The sequence below is a fragment of the Sinocyclocheilus rhinocerous genome, unplaced genomic scaffold (genome assembly GCF_001515625.1).
Source record: "Sinocyclocheilus rhinocerous isolate Xijiao unplaced genomic scaffold, SAMN03320098_v1.1 scaffold448, whole genome shotgun sequence".
NCBI lineage: Eukaryota > Metazoa > Chordata > Actinopteri > Cypriniformes > Cyprinidae > Sinocyclocheilus > Sinocyclocheilus rhinocerous.
In genome coordinates this window covers 743,924-759,225 of record NW_015651514.1, presented here as the reverse complement: position 1 = coordinate 759,225, position 15,302 = coordinate 743,924, and the positions used below count along the sequence as shown (strand labels likewise).

The 15,302-nt window shown below is 35.1% G+C and overlaps 1 protein-coding gene across 1 annotated transcript in view; it reads right to left on the bottom strand.

The window, feature by feature from the left end:
• The window catches only part of dpysl2a (dihydropyrimidinase like 2a), a 33,306-nt gene extending 18,301 nt beyond the window's left edge, over positions 1 to 15,005 (bottom strand). Inside the window, exon 1 of the mRNA XM_016518444.1 lies at positions 14,668 to 15,005. Within this exon, the coding sequence (XP_016373930.1) occupies positions 14,668 to 14,979 (312 nt within the window). The 5' untranslated portion in view covers positions 14,980 to 15,005. The remainder of the gene's footprint in view (positions 1 to 14,667) is intronic.
• Positions 15,006 to 15,302: the final 297 nt, after the last annotated feature.

Sequence of the window (15,302 nt, the reverse complement as noted above, 5' to 3'; positions counted from 1 at the left end):
CACACACACACACACCACCACCACACACACACACACACCACCACCACACACACACTCACACACACACACACACACACACACACAAATAGAGATAATTTCAACAATTAAATGCAATTATGATACCAAAAACCCTGCAACATGTGTGTTGACATAAAAAGTCACCACTGTTGTTGACATTAAAGTGAACTAATTTGATAAATGTCATTACTTGACAAGGTCACTTTAGGAAACAACCAAATGGGATGCAACTGTAGATTGGGACATACTGCGCAGTTACAATCCTGTTCTAAACCAGACAGTACACTAAAACATGACCGACAAGCACTGGACATCAAGTTCAATCAGAGCTGAAGCATAAAGATCGCTGAGGCACATCAGAGAAGCACAGTGATTCTTATCATGCTAAATCGATTCTGACACGCCATCATGAGCCCAAACGTCATTTCAGGACACCGCCATCGACTGCGATCCCTCCTGTTCAGACACACAGAGCACAGATGCATGGTGCATATTCAATTTCACATCACTGCAATAAAAAAGAATCTGATTTAATGCCATAGCATTGACACTTTAACCCTGTCGTGATGGTGTGGAGGACATGCACCCTTATCCAAGAGCATGATGGGAATGGTGGGGGGGTTTAATAAGATCTCAGTTGCCTTGTGCTCTGTAATTAAGGACCTGATGGGATAATTGTCATGGAAGTCCTATTCGGTAGCTGTTTGTCTGCTAATGAGTAGCTATGAAGAGTGGAGAAAGTAGAAAAGTCTGTGCTGTGGAGAACAAGACATTGTTGGAAAGACTGTTGCACGAGTAGACACGCCCCTTATTGCTGATTGGCTACAAGTTTGTTTTGCGATTCGGCCCGAATCAGTTTTTAAAGCGTTTTTGAAAAATCACTTACTCTGCCTTTAAATAACTACGGATGAAATCCCATGAATTAAGACTTAAGTTCACAATTAAGTTCAAGATGCTTTACAATCATATCTAAATTATTGTATTTGATGAAACAAGCACACATGAATGGAACCCAATGCCGTATTTAACTCCTTGTTATGACCAAAATTTTATATCACAATATGAGTTTTATTTCATGATAATGATGTATCAAAATATTGTTGTTTTTGCAGAAAATAAGGGTTTTACAATATATTTTTACAATACATTTAAAACAATAAAAAAACACTTTTTGTTACTTAAAATGAAATCGTCGACTAGAAGAAGCTTAGTCGACTAAAATTTTGTTAGTCGGCTAGTCGCAGAAAAAAATTGTTGACAGCTGGTCCTTGAGGTAATTACAGTATATTGGGCAAGAAAATCCAAATGTATGCCTCTCATTCATCGACCTCAAATGAAAAAACATAAGTAGTAGCATCTATAATGGCCGTTTGCTCTAATGCTACCTTAGATAAATGTGTGTAAATGTGTATTAGGCGCTGTGCAGAGCATGGAAGTTATTAGTGCGCTACTGCATGATATGAAGGTGCCAATGTGATCATTGGCCTTTTTTCCCGATAACAGTGGAAACAAAATACGCCATCATTTTTGCTCATACAGATAAGAGTATTACATTATTCGAAACTGTCAAGGGTCCACTTTTATTTGAATACATTCATAATATCAACAAGACGTTGCGCTTCTGTAAAATAAAGAACACAATAAGGACGCACTTTCTGCCGTCTCTGTCTCTGTGCAATAAAGCATGGCAAAAACTCAGGAGCGGCAAATACAATATACTTGCCTCACAGACATGAGAAATCATTTACAGAATCTAGAAACGTCTACTCTAAAATAAACCAATTCAAATCGAAAAACAAATACTCTGTGATTATGTAATCCCTCTAAATTCCCTCTAAAGGCATGTCCACTCACTGTACTGCAGAGATGACAAGTCAGCATCCACTTTTTCTTTGCAGCTGACACTGACTCAGAAAACAATAGTTTATTAATAAATATTTAAAATAGCTCCTTGCTATTTTTCACAACACATAGTCATTAGTTTAGCTCCTCACTCCCCATATATTTAAATAAAATAGTATAAATATGCAATTAGTCAACTAATCCCTACTGAAATAAAATTACATATTAAAAAACTTATTTTATTTCAACTAGTTCCCAAGGCAAAATTTCTCATATTCTTTTAGTTTAACTTGATGTACTAAAATAACAAAAAATGTAGAAATACAAAACTCATTTAAACTATTAATAAAAATTATAATAGTATTATAATGATACTAAAATAACATTAATTACAAGCAATAGGAGAAATAAATGTTATAGAACAAAGATACCGATGAAATAGATTTTTCAGGTCTAACAAATTTCTGTGGGTATATTGTCCAACTCTCTGTAGCATTAGCATATTACTAAAAATATATTTTGCACAAAAAAAAAAAAAAACGAGAGAGAGAGAGCAAAATGTTTAGTTTTATTCAGAAAAAAACCCTGAATACACATTAAAAATATCCCCCAGACAACTGAATCAAGTTTTAACCAACCACATCGGCTAGCAAACATTTTATACATAGATATTAACCTTTAAAGTAGTAAATACGGCTTGGGAAAGAATGATCATGAAATGACTTAAATATCTGAATGGAAATCAGGCCTAATTCATCTCTGAGACAAAGCCTTTCTGTTCACTATGTTACCATGAAACACACAGTAGTTCCAGACTGCATTCATCATCACAGCCGGCGCTCGCTCATGCTGTTAGCTGAAAAACATCTCGCAAACATCCAAACCATCTTAACTGTATTAGTCACAGTGGAAGAACTGCGGCTCTCAAGCTTATTTGTGACCCTGGATCACAAAACCACTCTTAAGTCGCTGGGGTATATTTGTAGCAATAGCCAAAAATACATTGTATGGGTCAAAATTATCGATTTTTCTTTTATGCCAAAAATCATTAGGATATTAAGTAAAGATCATGTTCCATGAAGATATTTTGTAAATTTCCTACTGTAAATATATTAAAACTTAATTTTTGATTAGTAATATGCATTGATAAGGACTTCATTTGGAGAACTTTAAAGATGATTTTTTTCACCCTCAACTACAGTGAGAATAAAAGTTACGCCTTCTTTCTTTGTGTGAACATTTGGGCGGCGTTATGCATATCTTCCCACAGAACGACGTAGGTATGTTGGGGTGTGTTAGAACGAGCCGTTTTAGGTAGGCGTGGTTGACTCTTAACATTTATAAAGAATATCTGTTTGGATTTGAGACTTTAGTCTTTGCAACTTTACAGATCTTCTTTATGCACCAAGAGCTTGTAACACTCCAAAGAGAAAGGAAAAATTGAAATCGCATCATATGACCCCTTTAAAGGCGATTTTCTCAGTATTTTGATTTTTTTGCACCGTCAGATTCCAGATTTTCAAATAGCTGTATCTCGGCCAAATATTGTCCGATCCTAATAAAGATGTATAAATCTCAATTTAAAAAAATTGACCCTTATGACTGGTTTTGCGGTCCAGGGTCACATTTGTGATGTTTAGAGCGAGCTCGAGATCAATGTCAGAGATCAAGATGAACTCTTTTTATTCAGCCGTGACTGACATGTACTCTGTACTGTTGATGGTTGTTCACTCCTCTACACAAATCCATTACTAACGCTGAGTCCAGACAAACGCTGGCAGCATTACAGCCCAAAGGCTCATTAAAACAGACCTTTACATCTGCTTTACTGCTGAGCTTTTGGCTTATTCAGCAGTTCTTTAACATCTTAATGCATATTCAGGAATACCGACCAACTAGAGGATTAGAGAAGGCAGACAACATCTCAAATCTTATAAAACGGATAGTTACGGTCCTGGATGCTAATCGACATTCATTATGACCCCGAATCTGATCTGCATAAGCCCTGTGTCCAAAATATAACACATCACGCATGGCTGACAGTGAACTCTGACTGCAGCTTTCCTAGAAAGAATCAAAGCTTTGGCTAGGTGAAATATAAAGTTATTTGCTTTTAGTTAATAAAGTAGATCATTTAAGTACAAACAGACATTTAGTTTAGTATATAAATTGGTTGATCTTTGGTAAGTTTTGACCACACAAATGGTAGCTATTTAAGCTCTCCTGACTGTATTTGTGGCACAATTTTGAAAGCAATTGAGTAAGTTAATGACAAGAATAATTAAGAAGGAAAAAATATGGGTAACACTTTGCAATAAGGTTCATTAGTTAACGTTAATTAATCCATTAACTACTGTTAACTAACAATGAGCAATACAATTGTTACAGTATTTATTCATCTTTGTTAAAGTTTATTGAAAAAGTACAACTGTTTATTGCCAGTTCATGTTAATATTAACGGATAAAACTTTATTTTGGCCTTTTTCAAGGTATACTTTCATCAAATGGTGGACTGATATAAATACTGTATAAATAAATAGATTGTTTATATAAATAATTGGTAATATTTATGGATGAAATACTATGAAATAAGAATTAAGACCACAAATGAAGCTTAAGATGCTTTAAAAATCATATCAGAATGATTGTATTTTAAGAGACAAGCACTGATAGTAAAATAATAGTGGCAAAAACTAATTTTTATTCTAGTTTTAATTTCACATGTCAACTTTATAATTATATAGTATGCAGTATGCACATATTTTGAGTACTGTTGATGACTAGCAATAGAGTTTGATAGAAAATACTACTCATTTACTTGGTTTATCAGGCAATGGCAACACAGTTAAAATGATAAACATTGATAAAATGCACAGATGAAGCATCACACCTTGTGTGCATCATTTGCTATTGCTTTCCATTTTTTGTTAGAACAAAATAATATTTTATTAAGACCAACATTTCCTGAACACAGTGAAAATACGTTTACTAACCTTGCCTGTCCAAAAATATATGTCCAATATTACAACTTCAAGATGACGTAAACCCTAATCCTGCTAAATTTTGCATGAGGACTGCACAAGATATCAAAAAGGAAAGTGATGTAACTTTGGGCTGGTAGTTTGCCAGACTGTTGTCTGATGTCTGCATGTTCATGGTGTTTGATGACAAAAAAATAACTGGCTAACAAAAGCTACATATTCTGACACCCATCTGGAAGAGCAATACCTGCAAAAATAGTGATTCAGGCCACTTTACAACTCAAATGACACACATTTTGTTTGGACGAATAACAAAATATTCTTAAATAACTACATAAATCCTCTGGATGCTGGCACCACACACTCTCATTGTATTTCTCAACCTGCAAAAAAGTTTAAATATTTTTCTATGGTAATCAACATTATACAACACATGCTGTTGTTAGAGCTGAACTCGTATTGAACCCAGAATATTCCTTTAATCCATTGTAAAGCCTGTGAATGGGCTTAATGGGTCATTACGTAACGGCAAATGTCCCACCTCTAGATCAAGCGTTACAGTGTTTGTATGTGAAATGTTGAACTAAACGTTTGTTATGGTTAAATGTATTTCCGACAGCTAAGAGCGCCTAGTGCGGCTCTGTTTGGATTAAGGAGACAAATGCAGCACTTAATAATTTACTTCAGTAAGTGTGAGGGGCTGCGAATGATGGCCTCCAGAGAGTCCATCCATACCAGAACAAATCCCTGTGACCCACTTACAGTGAATCTGGTACATACTTTTATCCTAAAGACATACACACTAACTCAAGCTACTCCGATTGACAGTCATAATGGCCCTTGGACGGAGTGCACTCCCATCCTGCGTGCATGAGAAAAACCGCCTTTCCGAAAGTAATGTGCACTGAGAACTAAGAGATCTGTGCTCCAGTAAGTGGGTCAAACGCTCAGATTCTTCACGTTTCTGTGGCTGACCAGGTTTGTGTTTCACGGCTTCACGTGAATAACATAAATGCATGTAAACGCGTGTAAGAATGCAATCCAAACACAAAAAATATATAAATACATGTGCATTCACATGACTGCACTGAGTATTTTGCGGGTTGTAGTCTGTCCTGCTATGTTTACTTTGATGTGGCTTTCAAAAAAAAAGAGACTAGACATTGTACAGATCTCTTAGTCATGCTACATAAATGTCCACAGACAAATGATTTAATCAGGTCAAAGCTGGTTCACCGGTCTCAATTTGTCTTCCCACATTTGTGTTTCTTTGGGTTTTGAACTGCAAATCCAGGTCTATAATTTATAGTATTTTGTTGAATTTATTTCATACTTCTGTGGCTGAAGTGATATAGAGTATTTTGAGTGGTAAGAATCATACTTTATGCAGTTACATGAATGGAGATCTAGCTACATAGTCATTGCTTTTGAAATATGCAAGTTTGCAATTCATAACAGTGCAATTGCCACATTAGACACTACAACAAGCATTAGCGTTGCTTTCTTCTACATATTTACAGCTAACATTTCTGGTTTAAAGGAATAGTTCAACCAAAACTGAAAATTTGCTGGAAATTATTTACCCTCAAGCCATCCAAAATTGAGATGAGTTTATGGTCATCAGAACAGATTTGGAGAAATGTAGCATTACATCACTTGCTCACCAATGGATCCTCTGCAGTGAATGGGTGCCGTCAGAATGAGAGTCCAAACAGCTGATAAAAACATCACGATAATCCACAAGTAATCCACACCACTCCAGTCCATAAATTAATGTCTTATGAAGAGAAAAGCTGTGTGTTTGAAATAAATAAATCCACAATTAAGACATTTTTAACTTTAAACCGTTGATTGCCGTTGAAGTCCATAATGCATAATATTGGTTTTGTCCTGTAAATCAGGAGAGAAATCTGCACAAATCAAGCAATGTTTACAAGTTAAAACAGTCCAAAACAGTTCTAAACAAATGTGTGGGTGGATTTTGATGTGAGAGACAACAGGGGATGGACTTTCTCACTGAAGGAAGCGTTATTGTGGATTATGGACTTGTCATTTGGCCAGAAGCGACAGTTTAAAGTTAAAAACATCTTAATGATGTATTTGTTTCTTATAAACAGGCAGCTTATCACTTTGCAAGACATTAACTGATGGACTGGAGTGTTGTGGATTATTGTGATGTTTTTATCAGCTGTTTGGACTCTCATTCTGACGGCACCCATTCACTGCAGAGGATCCAAATAAATGATATAACAATTATTAGAGTTTGTTTTACAAGAAAATACTTTTCCGTTTTTATACTTCAAAATTTCACTCACACTTGTTACTTGCTGTTTAGTTGTAATTATTTGTGAGATTTACTAGCAATGTCTGAGTGAAAATAGTTTCTATATCAATTGTTTTTCAGTGTAACAGTAGGACTAGCATGACAGGCTCACAGAGGTCTTTTTTAAAAAGTCTGAGTTTGCTGTATTCCCGAACATGAGCTCAACTGCTCTGCGCTAGCTGGAAATGTTGAGTCTTTCTGCGCCAGAGGGTTAATCATGAGTTCAGCTTCAATTCAGAAGGACGTTTTCGGGTTCTGAACTAGCAATCAGTGTATTGTCAAAGCTGTCAAAGATGAAAGATTATCTTTATTGCGACAACTGAGGTTGTATAAATGTCGTAGTTTTAACAAAATGAATGTCAAATTACAGCGAGCAGTTTGTCTGCCAACAATCAAAAGCACATTAGGTGTCGAAACCAAGTTTATTGGCTCTGACATTCTCCTCAGGAAGACATATCATAACATGCTATTACTCTGCAATTTCCTTCAGTGATTTTTCTAACCACACTTTTGAAGCACACAAGTGGCACTGCTACACTTGATGAAACGCCACATTATTTTAGTCATTTACAATCAGAAATCAAAAATAAAACATCACAAAGGAGATTTAAATTTCTCATGTTTTTCTAGATGGTTATGAGATTAAATGGAGAGCAAACTGTTTAAGTTTCCTGTTTCCAAAAAAAATCTCACTTTCGTTCTAGGGTTTTCAGAAGATATCTCCTTAACGTCTCAGACTTTGCTCTTATTCAACAAGATGTCTGCAATCAAAACCTAAAGATCTCAATATAGACTCAAACATGACTCATCAAATTCCTGAAAGTCCAAATGAAAACTATATTTTTTGTAAGGAATTATACACCGCAAAAAAAAATTTTCTCAGTATTTTTGTGTTGTTTTCCATTACAAATATCTAAACATTCTTAAATCAAGATACATTTTCTTGAGAAAAAAAATGGCTTAAAGATTTTAAGTCTCGCTCTTTGGAAAAAAAAAATCAGAATTAACGAGGAACAGGATTAAGAACCGCTGCTTTAGAACATTGATTTTAAAACTTGTGAATCCATTAGAATCGTTAGAAGACAGAATCACGATTCATATATGAATAGCTTTTTTCGTGCACCCCTAGTTTTGATGGCATGGCAAGAACTCTTCCTCTTCTCTAAAGCAGCGCAACATGGCCTTGCCCCCTTTGTTGCATGTTCCCGGGGGCGGGGTTTATGTAAATTTCAGGGTTTGTGACGTCACAAATCCGGGAAGTAACTCGTTGTAGTCCCTACGAGCCATTTTTGTAGGCATTAAACTGCCATAATTTTAAAAGACGATATCTCCGTTTGCATTGAACTTTCAGCTTCGTAACTTTGCAGATATTGTTTATGCTCAAACAGCAACATTACACACTAACGTTAAAAAAGTGAAATCGCAATCAACCACCCCTTTAAGTCAATTTTCTGCTTCTCAAATAAATGTACTTTGATCCAAGAATGTTTACACTGAAAAAAATATTTTCTTGCTTAATATTTTTGTCTTGTTTTCTTGTACAAATATCTAAACATTCTTGAATCAAGATACATTACAAAATGGCTTAAGATATGAAGTCTTGTTTTCTAAAAAATGTATCAAAATTTTGTTAGTTTTTGCTTAAAACAATAAAAAAACATTTGCCAATGGGGTAAGAAAAATAATCATTATTCAAAGAAAAAGTAAGATTATTTTTCTTACCCCATTGGCAGATTTCCCCCCCTCATTTTAAGAAAAAAACTCAAGTAATTTTCATACATTTTTTATTATATATTTTTTTTTTTAGAAAAGAAAACTAAAGATGTTAAGCTAGATTTGCTTCTCAAATAAATGTATCTTGATTTAAGAATGGTTAAATAATTTTTATGGAAAACAAGACAAAAATACTTTTAAAGAAAATCTTTTTTTGCAGTGCATAAGAGAATAAGATTTTTCATAAATGAAAAATATCTGAGAACTTCTGAGCCGTGAATGAGCAATAAAAGTTTCACAGCATCTATCATGATAGGTTACTGACACACATCTCAGTATTTTAAGGTGAGTTTCATTACTGTTGCTAATTCACACAGGAGTCAAAGGGAACGAACGGCTGCACTTTTATCAAATCAATGAGAGCCTGAGTGAACGACATAAAACCGGCAGACCTCTCAGCCATTCGATACCCTGCGGACAATGAAGTCAAGCGAAGCAGAACATTGTCTGGGCTGCGGGAATGTGATTGCTGCAGAAAACATGGCTAGAAAGTGGGCCATGGGGGTGTATGTGTATGGCAAGCCGTTTTAACATTTAATCTATAAACCGCACTAGTATCTAATTTAAAGTTACTAGTACGTATTTTTTACATACTAGTATCTTTTCCATTAAGTACTAGTACTTATTCTTTAGGTACTAGTGTGTTTCGTGATGTTACTAGTACTTATTCATTAGATACTAGTACTTAATCATTAGATACCTACAGATTAAAACTCCTTACTAAGCGGGCGTTAGGACCTAGGGGAGGCTGTCACTGCTGCCGCTGCTGCTGCACGTGCTATTACTGTTTACTCTATCACACACCGAACCCATCATTCTGTACCTGCTTTCTTAGATTAAATGCAGCGATCCAAACAGTCAATCTAATGCATCATTCAGACAAAACCTTGCTTCAAGAATGAGCCACAGTGCTGACCGGATCTAATCACACTGTTGACGTGATCTAATCGCTAGCACACCCTGAGCACATGTGAGTTAATATATTCCTCTTATCGGCAAGACATATCGGCATAATTTTTCATATCGGCCCAATGCCGATATTTATATTTAAAGCCATTATCGGCCGATTCCGATATTGGTCCGATAATATCGTGCATCCCTAGTCTTAGTCTTTTAAATTAGTCTTAGTCCTGTGCCAAATGTACTTTTTAGTTATCAGCAGTGGTGGAAAGAGTACTGAAAAAATATACTCAAGTAAAAGTACCATTACTTTCCAAAAAATGTAGTGTGAGTAGAGTAAAAGTACTTGTCCAAAAAACTACTTGAGTAAGAGTAAAAGAGTAGCCTATTTAGAAGTACTCATGAGTATTGAGTAGTGAGTACTGAGCTGTGGATTGTGTGGGTTCTACCCCCTCATAATAAACGCTATAGTACTTATTATTAGATACTAGTACTTGTCCATTAGATACTAGTACTTATTTTTAGATACTAGTACTCATTCATTAGGTACTAGTCCTTATTTATTAGAAACTAGTACTCGTTCATTAGATACTAGTACCTATTAAATAGATACTAGTACTTATTCAATAGATACTAGTACACATTTATTAGATACTAGCACTTATTCGAAATACCAACAAACAAACCCATTAGGCTACTATGTTTACGAAATTACAGTGTTTACAAAACTGACAAAAATATGTTTTCTATGTGCTTGTGTACAAATAATTGTTTCTTTTCTATGTGGTTTCCTCAAAAAAGTACATCCATCTCCTTGTTTCCGTTTCCTGTCTAATCTCTCTCCTATATATTGCTGGCTCATTAATATTCAACATACGATTACCATACTGGGCATAAATGCAAACTTAAAAAGTACTAGTATCTATTAAGTTCAGGATATCTCTGGTCTAAAATGTTACTAGTAACTAAAAAATAAGTACTAGTTCTACTTTTTTTTAACAAGAAGAGTATAATTAAATACTAGTCACTATTGGAATAAGTACTAGTATCTAATGAATAAGTACTAGTAACTTTACAAAAGACACTAATACCTAAAGAATAAACTCTAGTACCTAAAGAATAAGCACTAGTACCTAATGAATAAGTACTAGTACTTAATGGAAAAGATGCTAGTATCTAAAAAATAAGTACTAGGCCCATGAAAATAGATACTTATAGATTAAATGTTAAAACGGCTTTCCATAGTATGTGTGTGTTTCGGACAGAAAGGATGGAGTGCTCAGGCCGTGTTTGTCACGAGTGGTGGCGATGTGACATTGTCAGACAATCCTAAAACTAAGTTAAATGTATTAATTTATTAAATAATAAAAATTAAAAAAAGACGAAGTCACATTTCTAGTTAAAACCAACATTGCATCAAACTTTATCTTAGGTACTTCCTTAACCCTATAAAGACTACTGTATCATATTTTATACATGAATTTCTAAGGCCGTGAAATGATCAACATGATGACAACTTTGCTGAAAAACCTGTTTTATACAATCTACTACAAGCCTGCTGTTGTCTGATTGATAGTTTATAAAAAAAGCCTTTTAGTATATGTTCTTTTCACTGTGAAATCTTTTTATAAAGTAAACATAAGAATAAATTTCATGTTGTTTGTAATATTTCAAGGTGAACATTTACTGGACTAAAGTAACTTAGGTTTACTTGATTATCCATACATTATTTTTTAGAAAGATCATGTTAAATGTGTCAAATACGATCCTATAAGCTTTTGAGGACGATTTTTTTTCATTAATCTTCATTGTATTGCATTTCATTATATGTTTTGAAACTACAGAGCCTTGATCATAAAATTAAGCATTCTAATATCATCTTATTAAGACATATTATTGGTAGGTATAGAGTGACAACTGATATTTATATCATTTATGTAATCTGTTATTATATAATTTTGAGTATCTACTATACTGTTATAAATATCTAATTGATTTACAGAATTATCTGAATTTTAGCTTACTTTTTTGTCCATATAAATATCAGCATCTGCACCAAATTGCATATTTTTGCACAGTTTGGGCCTCTGAATAAAATTCTGAGCTCCATATTCTCACTATGTCATACAGTATGAGCCATAAAAGCCTGATTTATCAACAAAAAATATGCAAACTTATTTTTTAGATTTTTAAAAATATTTTGTCTAAAGTTTCAATAAGCTGTTCCATTTGAAATGTGATTTTCCAGCTAATGTTTCATATATCAAGCTATACATCAGTGCACATTATTCTAAAGAAGAAAAATTTGGACATCTTTCCATTGTCTGAAATCTGTCATCAACATGTAACAACTTGCTCCGGCCTCTGAAATGACATCAACTACAGCTTGCAACTATTATTGAAATAAATAGGAATGCAGAAAAAAAAAATCAGTGCACATCACAAGACATCTTATTTTTCATATTTTTCCAACATGGTTTTCTTATTGGATGTCTTGCTTCACTCACAATATACCACGCTATGGACGTGCAATAGATTTAACTTTATCCATCCGTAAAAATAGCTCTTCTCTAATTTAACATGCATTTCCCCATAGGCTAAAATTTTAAGAATCTTCATGCAGCTCTTTTCCATACAATCTCATTCACATTTCCACATATTTTAACTGGAGCTACATTCGCTTTTGATGCACAGCTGCTCATGACAACTTCCAAACTTGGATGCAAATGAGATTTTAAAGATTTGCTCAAATTAAATTTGGGTCTGTTCCTCACATAAGCTGTCATGTGTTCAGAAGAACTGAAATATATAGTACATAAGTCTTATGGACTAGTTACATAATATTTAATGGTGCTTTTTTGTTCATTTTGGAGCTTGACAGACAATGTCCTTGTATAAAAGACAGCTGCATGAATATTCAAAAGCTCTCCTGATTTCACTGCATGCAGGTTTAGAACAATGACATAACATGAACTATTCCTTTTAAGTCTTTGAGTGTGCAGTACAGTATCGGTGTTTGCCACCCACTGGCAGTCTTATCACCATCCCTCAAGATGGCTGAAGCTTAGCTGACATCCAGGAGCTAAAGGCAAGATCTAACGGCAAAGGGAGAGGTTTCATCTTTCTCCCTCCTGTCCAGATCTGCCCGTTCCTACAGGCCTCCGCTAACTGATCAGCGCCGCCTCTAAAACAATCCCAGTGAATATCGATGCAGTGCACGCTATCTTTGGGCTATAAAGGTCACTGGTGGACTGAAGACGTTTTACAGGCATGTATCACCACATACCATGACACACACTTTACATTCAATGACCTACTTTTCAAAAGAGGATTTTCATTCATTTCTCTGCATTTAGCATGGCTATCAAACCAGCTCCGGCTCACAGTGGGGGTGGGTGCGGAGGCCATTGTACTGGCAGCTAAACTGAAGCTGCTTTTTACATGAATGAAGTGCACTTTTAAAGGTGAATGTTGTTGATGCATGCACGGCTGGTGATATATCTTGTAAGACACATTCCTGCTACTAAATCTGAAACAGGTTCTGTTGGAAGAGTGAATAATGTTTGGTTTGGTTTGATTTGATTCAATTTTATTTGAGGTTATTATGATACATCCCAAAGGATGCATGCATGCTTTCCGTAAGCTAGTCATTTAAAAATGACATTTTGAAGGTGAATGTTTTCAGTGCATGCAAAACGATAATTCACAAAGATAAGAACTGCAATAATGCATTGCTTCAAATTCATTGGAGATAAGATACATATCTTGTAAGGATAGCTAAAAAATATGTTTACTTTGTTTGAGGCTTTGCATTATGGTATATCCCTAGGATCTTAAAATAATGCATGCATGCTTAAAAGCTTGTTTGTAAATCAAATGAAGCATAGGCCTACTTATGATGGCGAATGTTTCAATACATGCAAAACCACATTCACAAAGATTTCCAAAGAACTGCAGTGATGCATTGCTTCATATTCACTATAGAGGCAAGATATTGTTTTTTTAATTTATTTAAGGCTATGCTTTAGGGCATATTCCTAGGATCTTAAAATAATACATGCATGTTTAAAAGCTGTCTGTGAAGTTGTTTTGAAATAAACTGAAACATACTTATAGTGAATGTTTCCAGTGCATGCAAAATCACAATTCACAAAGATTTCCAAGGAACTGCAAAGATGCATTGCTTCATATTCACTGGAGATAATGTAATGCCTAAGAATTATGTTTATTTTCTCTAAGGCTATGCATTACGGTATAACCCTAGGATCTAAATTAATGCATGCATGTTTAAAAGCTTCCCATACAATTGTAAAATGAAAAAAAAAATGCATTGAAATCATTCACCATCCTAAATCACCAGTCACAAAGATGCTCCATTCATTTAGAACATAACATTGCAGCAGTATAAGACTGAAGAATTGAATTCAATAAATTATAATATGCAATTAAAGTAGGCAGGTTATGGTTATGCCCAGGAATAATGCATCATATTCTGTTTAAATGAGGCATGTTTTATAATGCATGCATTCTTGATAGCTTTCCACAAGATAACAAATGAATCCAGTGTGACCTATAGAGTTCCAAAGGGTGACCCACAAAGAAACACATTAAAGTGGACCTGAGCACATCATACACAGAAGAAACCAGAGGTGACAGTAATCCAACATCTGATGGAATGGTATTGACATAACTGGACCACATATATCTTGATCGTTTCAGCGTTGAAATGCCATTATATGAATCTGAGTCGCTGTCATTTCATGCCCTCATATTTTTTGTCGCTTTAATCGCGCGCGTTTTCAGCCCATCTTTTTGTTGATTTGTACTCACAGTGATGCGAGGGATGTTCTTCTTGCCCTGGTATCCGGACATCGCTGCGCTGATGGCTGGAGATCCGCACGCGTAATGATTCCCGATGCGCGTTTGGAGAAGTGACGCCCCGCAGCTCAATGACACTCGCCGCCGTCGGCACAAAACAAACCGGACGCGATGGAGGAAGGTTTCCAGACAATCCTGCAGAGATTCTGAAGGTGGACGATGAAATGTTTCAGGTGACAGGCTCTTCTCTCTTGTTCCGGCGCAGCGGCAGGACGCTCCAGACAGACACTGACGGAGATTTACACGGCCAAAGCCACCGTGCATGCGCAACACCCCACCCTGATCCGCACACACACACACACACACACACACACACATTCTTCATACATGCAGGACAAGATTTATTAGATAAAATGTTAGGAAAACAATTACATTTCTAGTGATTTCTATTTTACATCTATTTTTATAGAATTACAAAATTGTTTTGATTAATATTTTGGCGAAGCGCAAAAGCAAGAGTTAAATTTTCTGTATAATATGACAAAATGAAAAAAAGGTATTTATATGACTGTTGATAGTATTCTGAGGTCTCTCTTTTGAATAATATACATTTTGTACAATAATATACAAATAATTTTGCTGTTCAA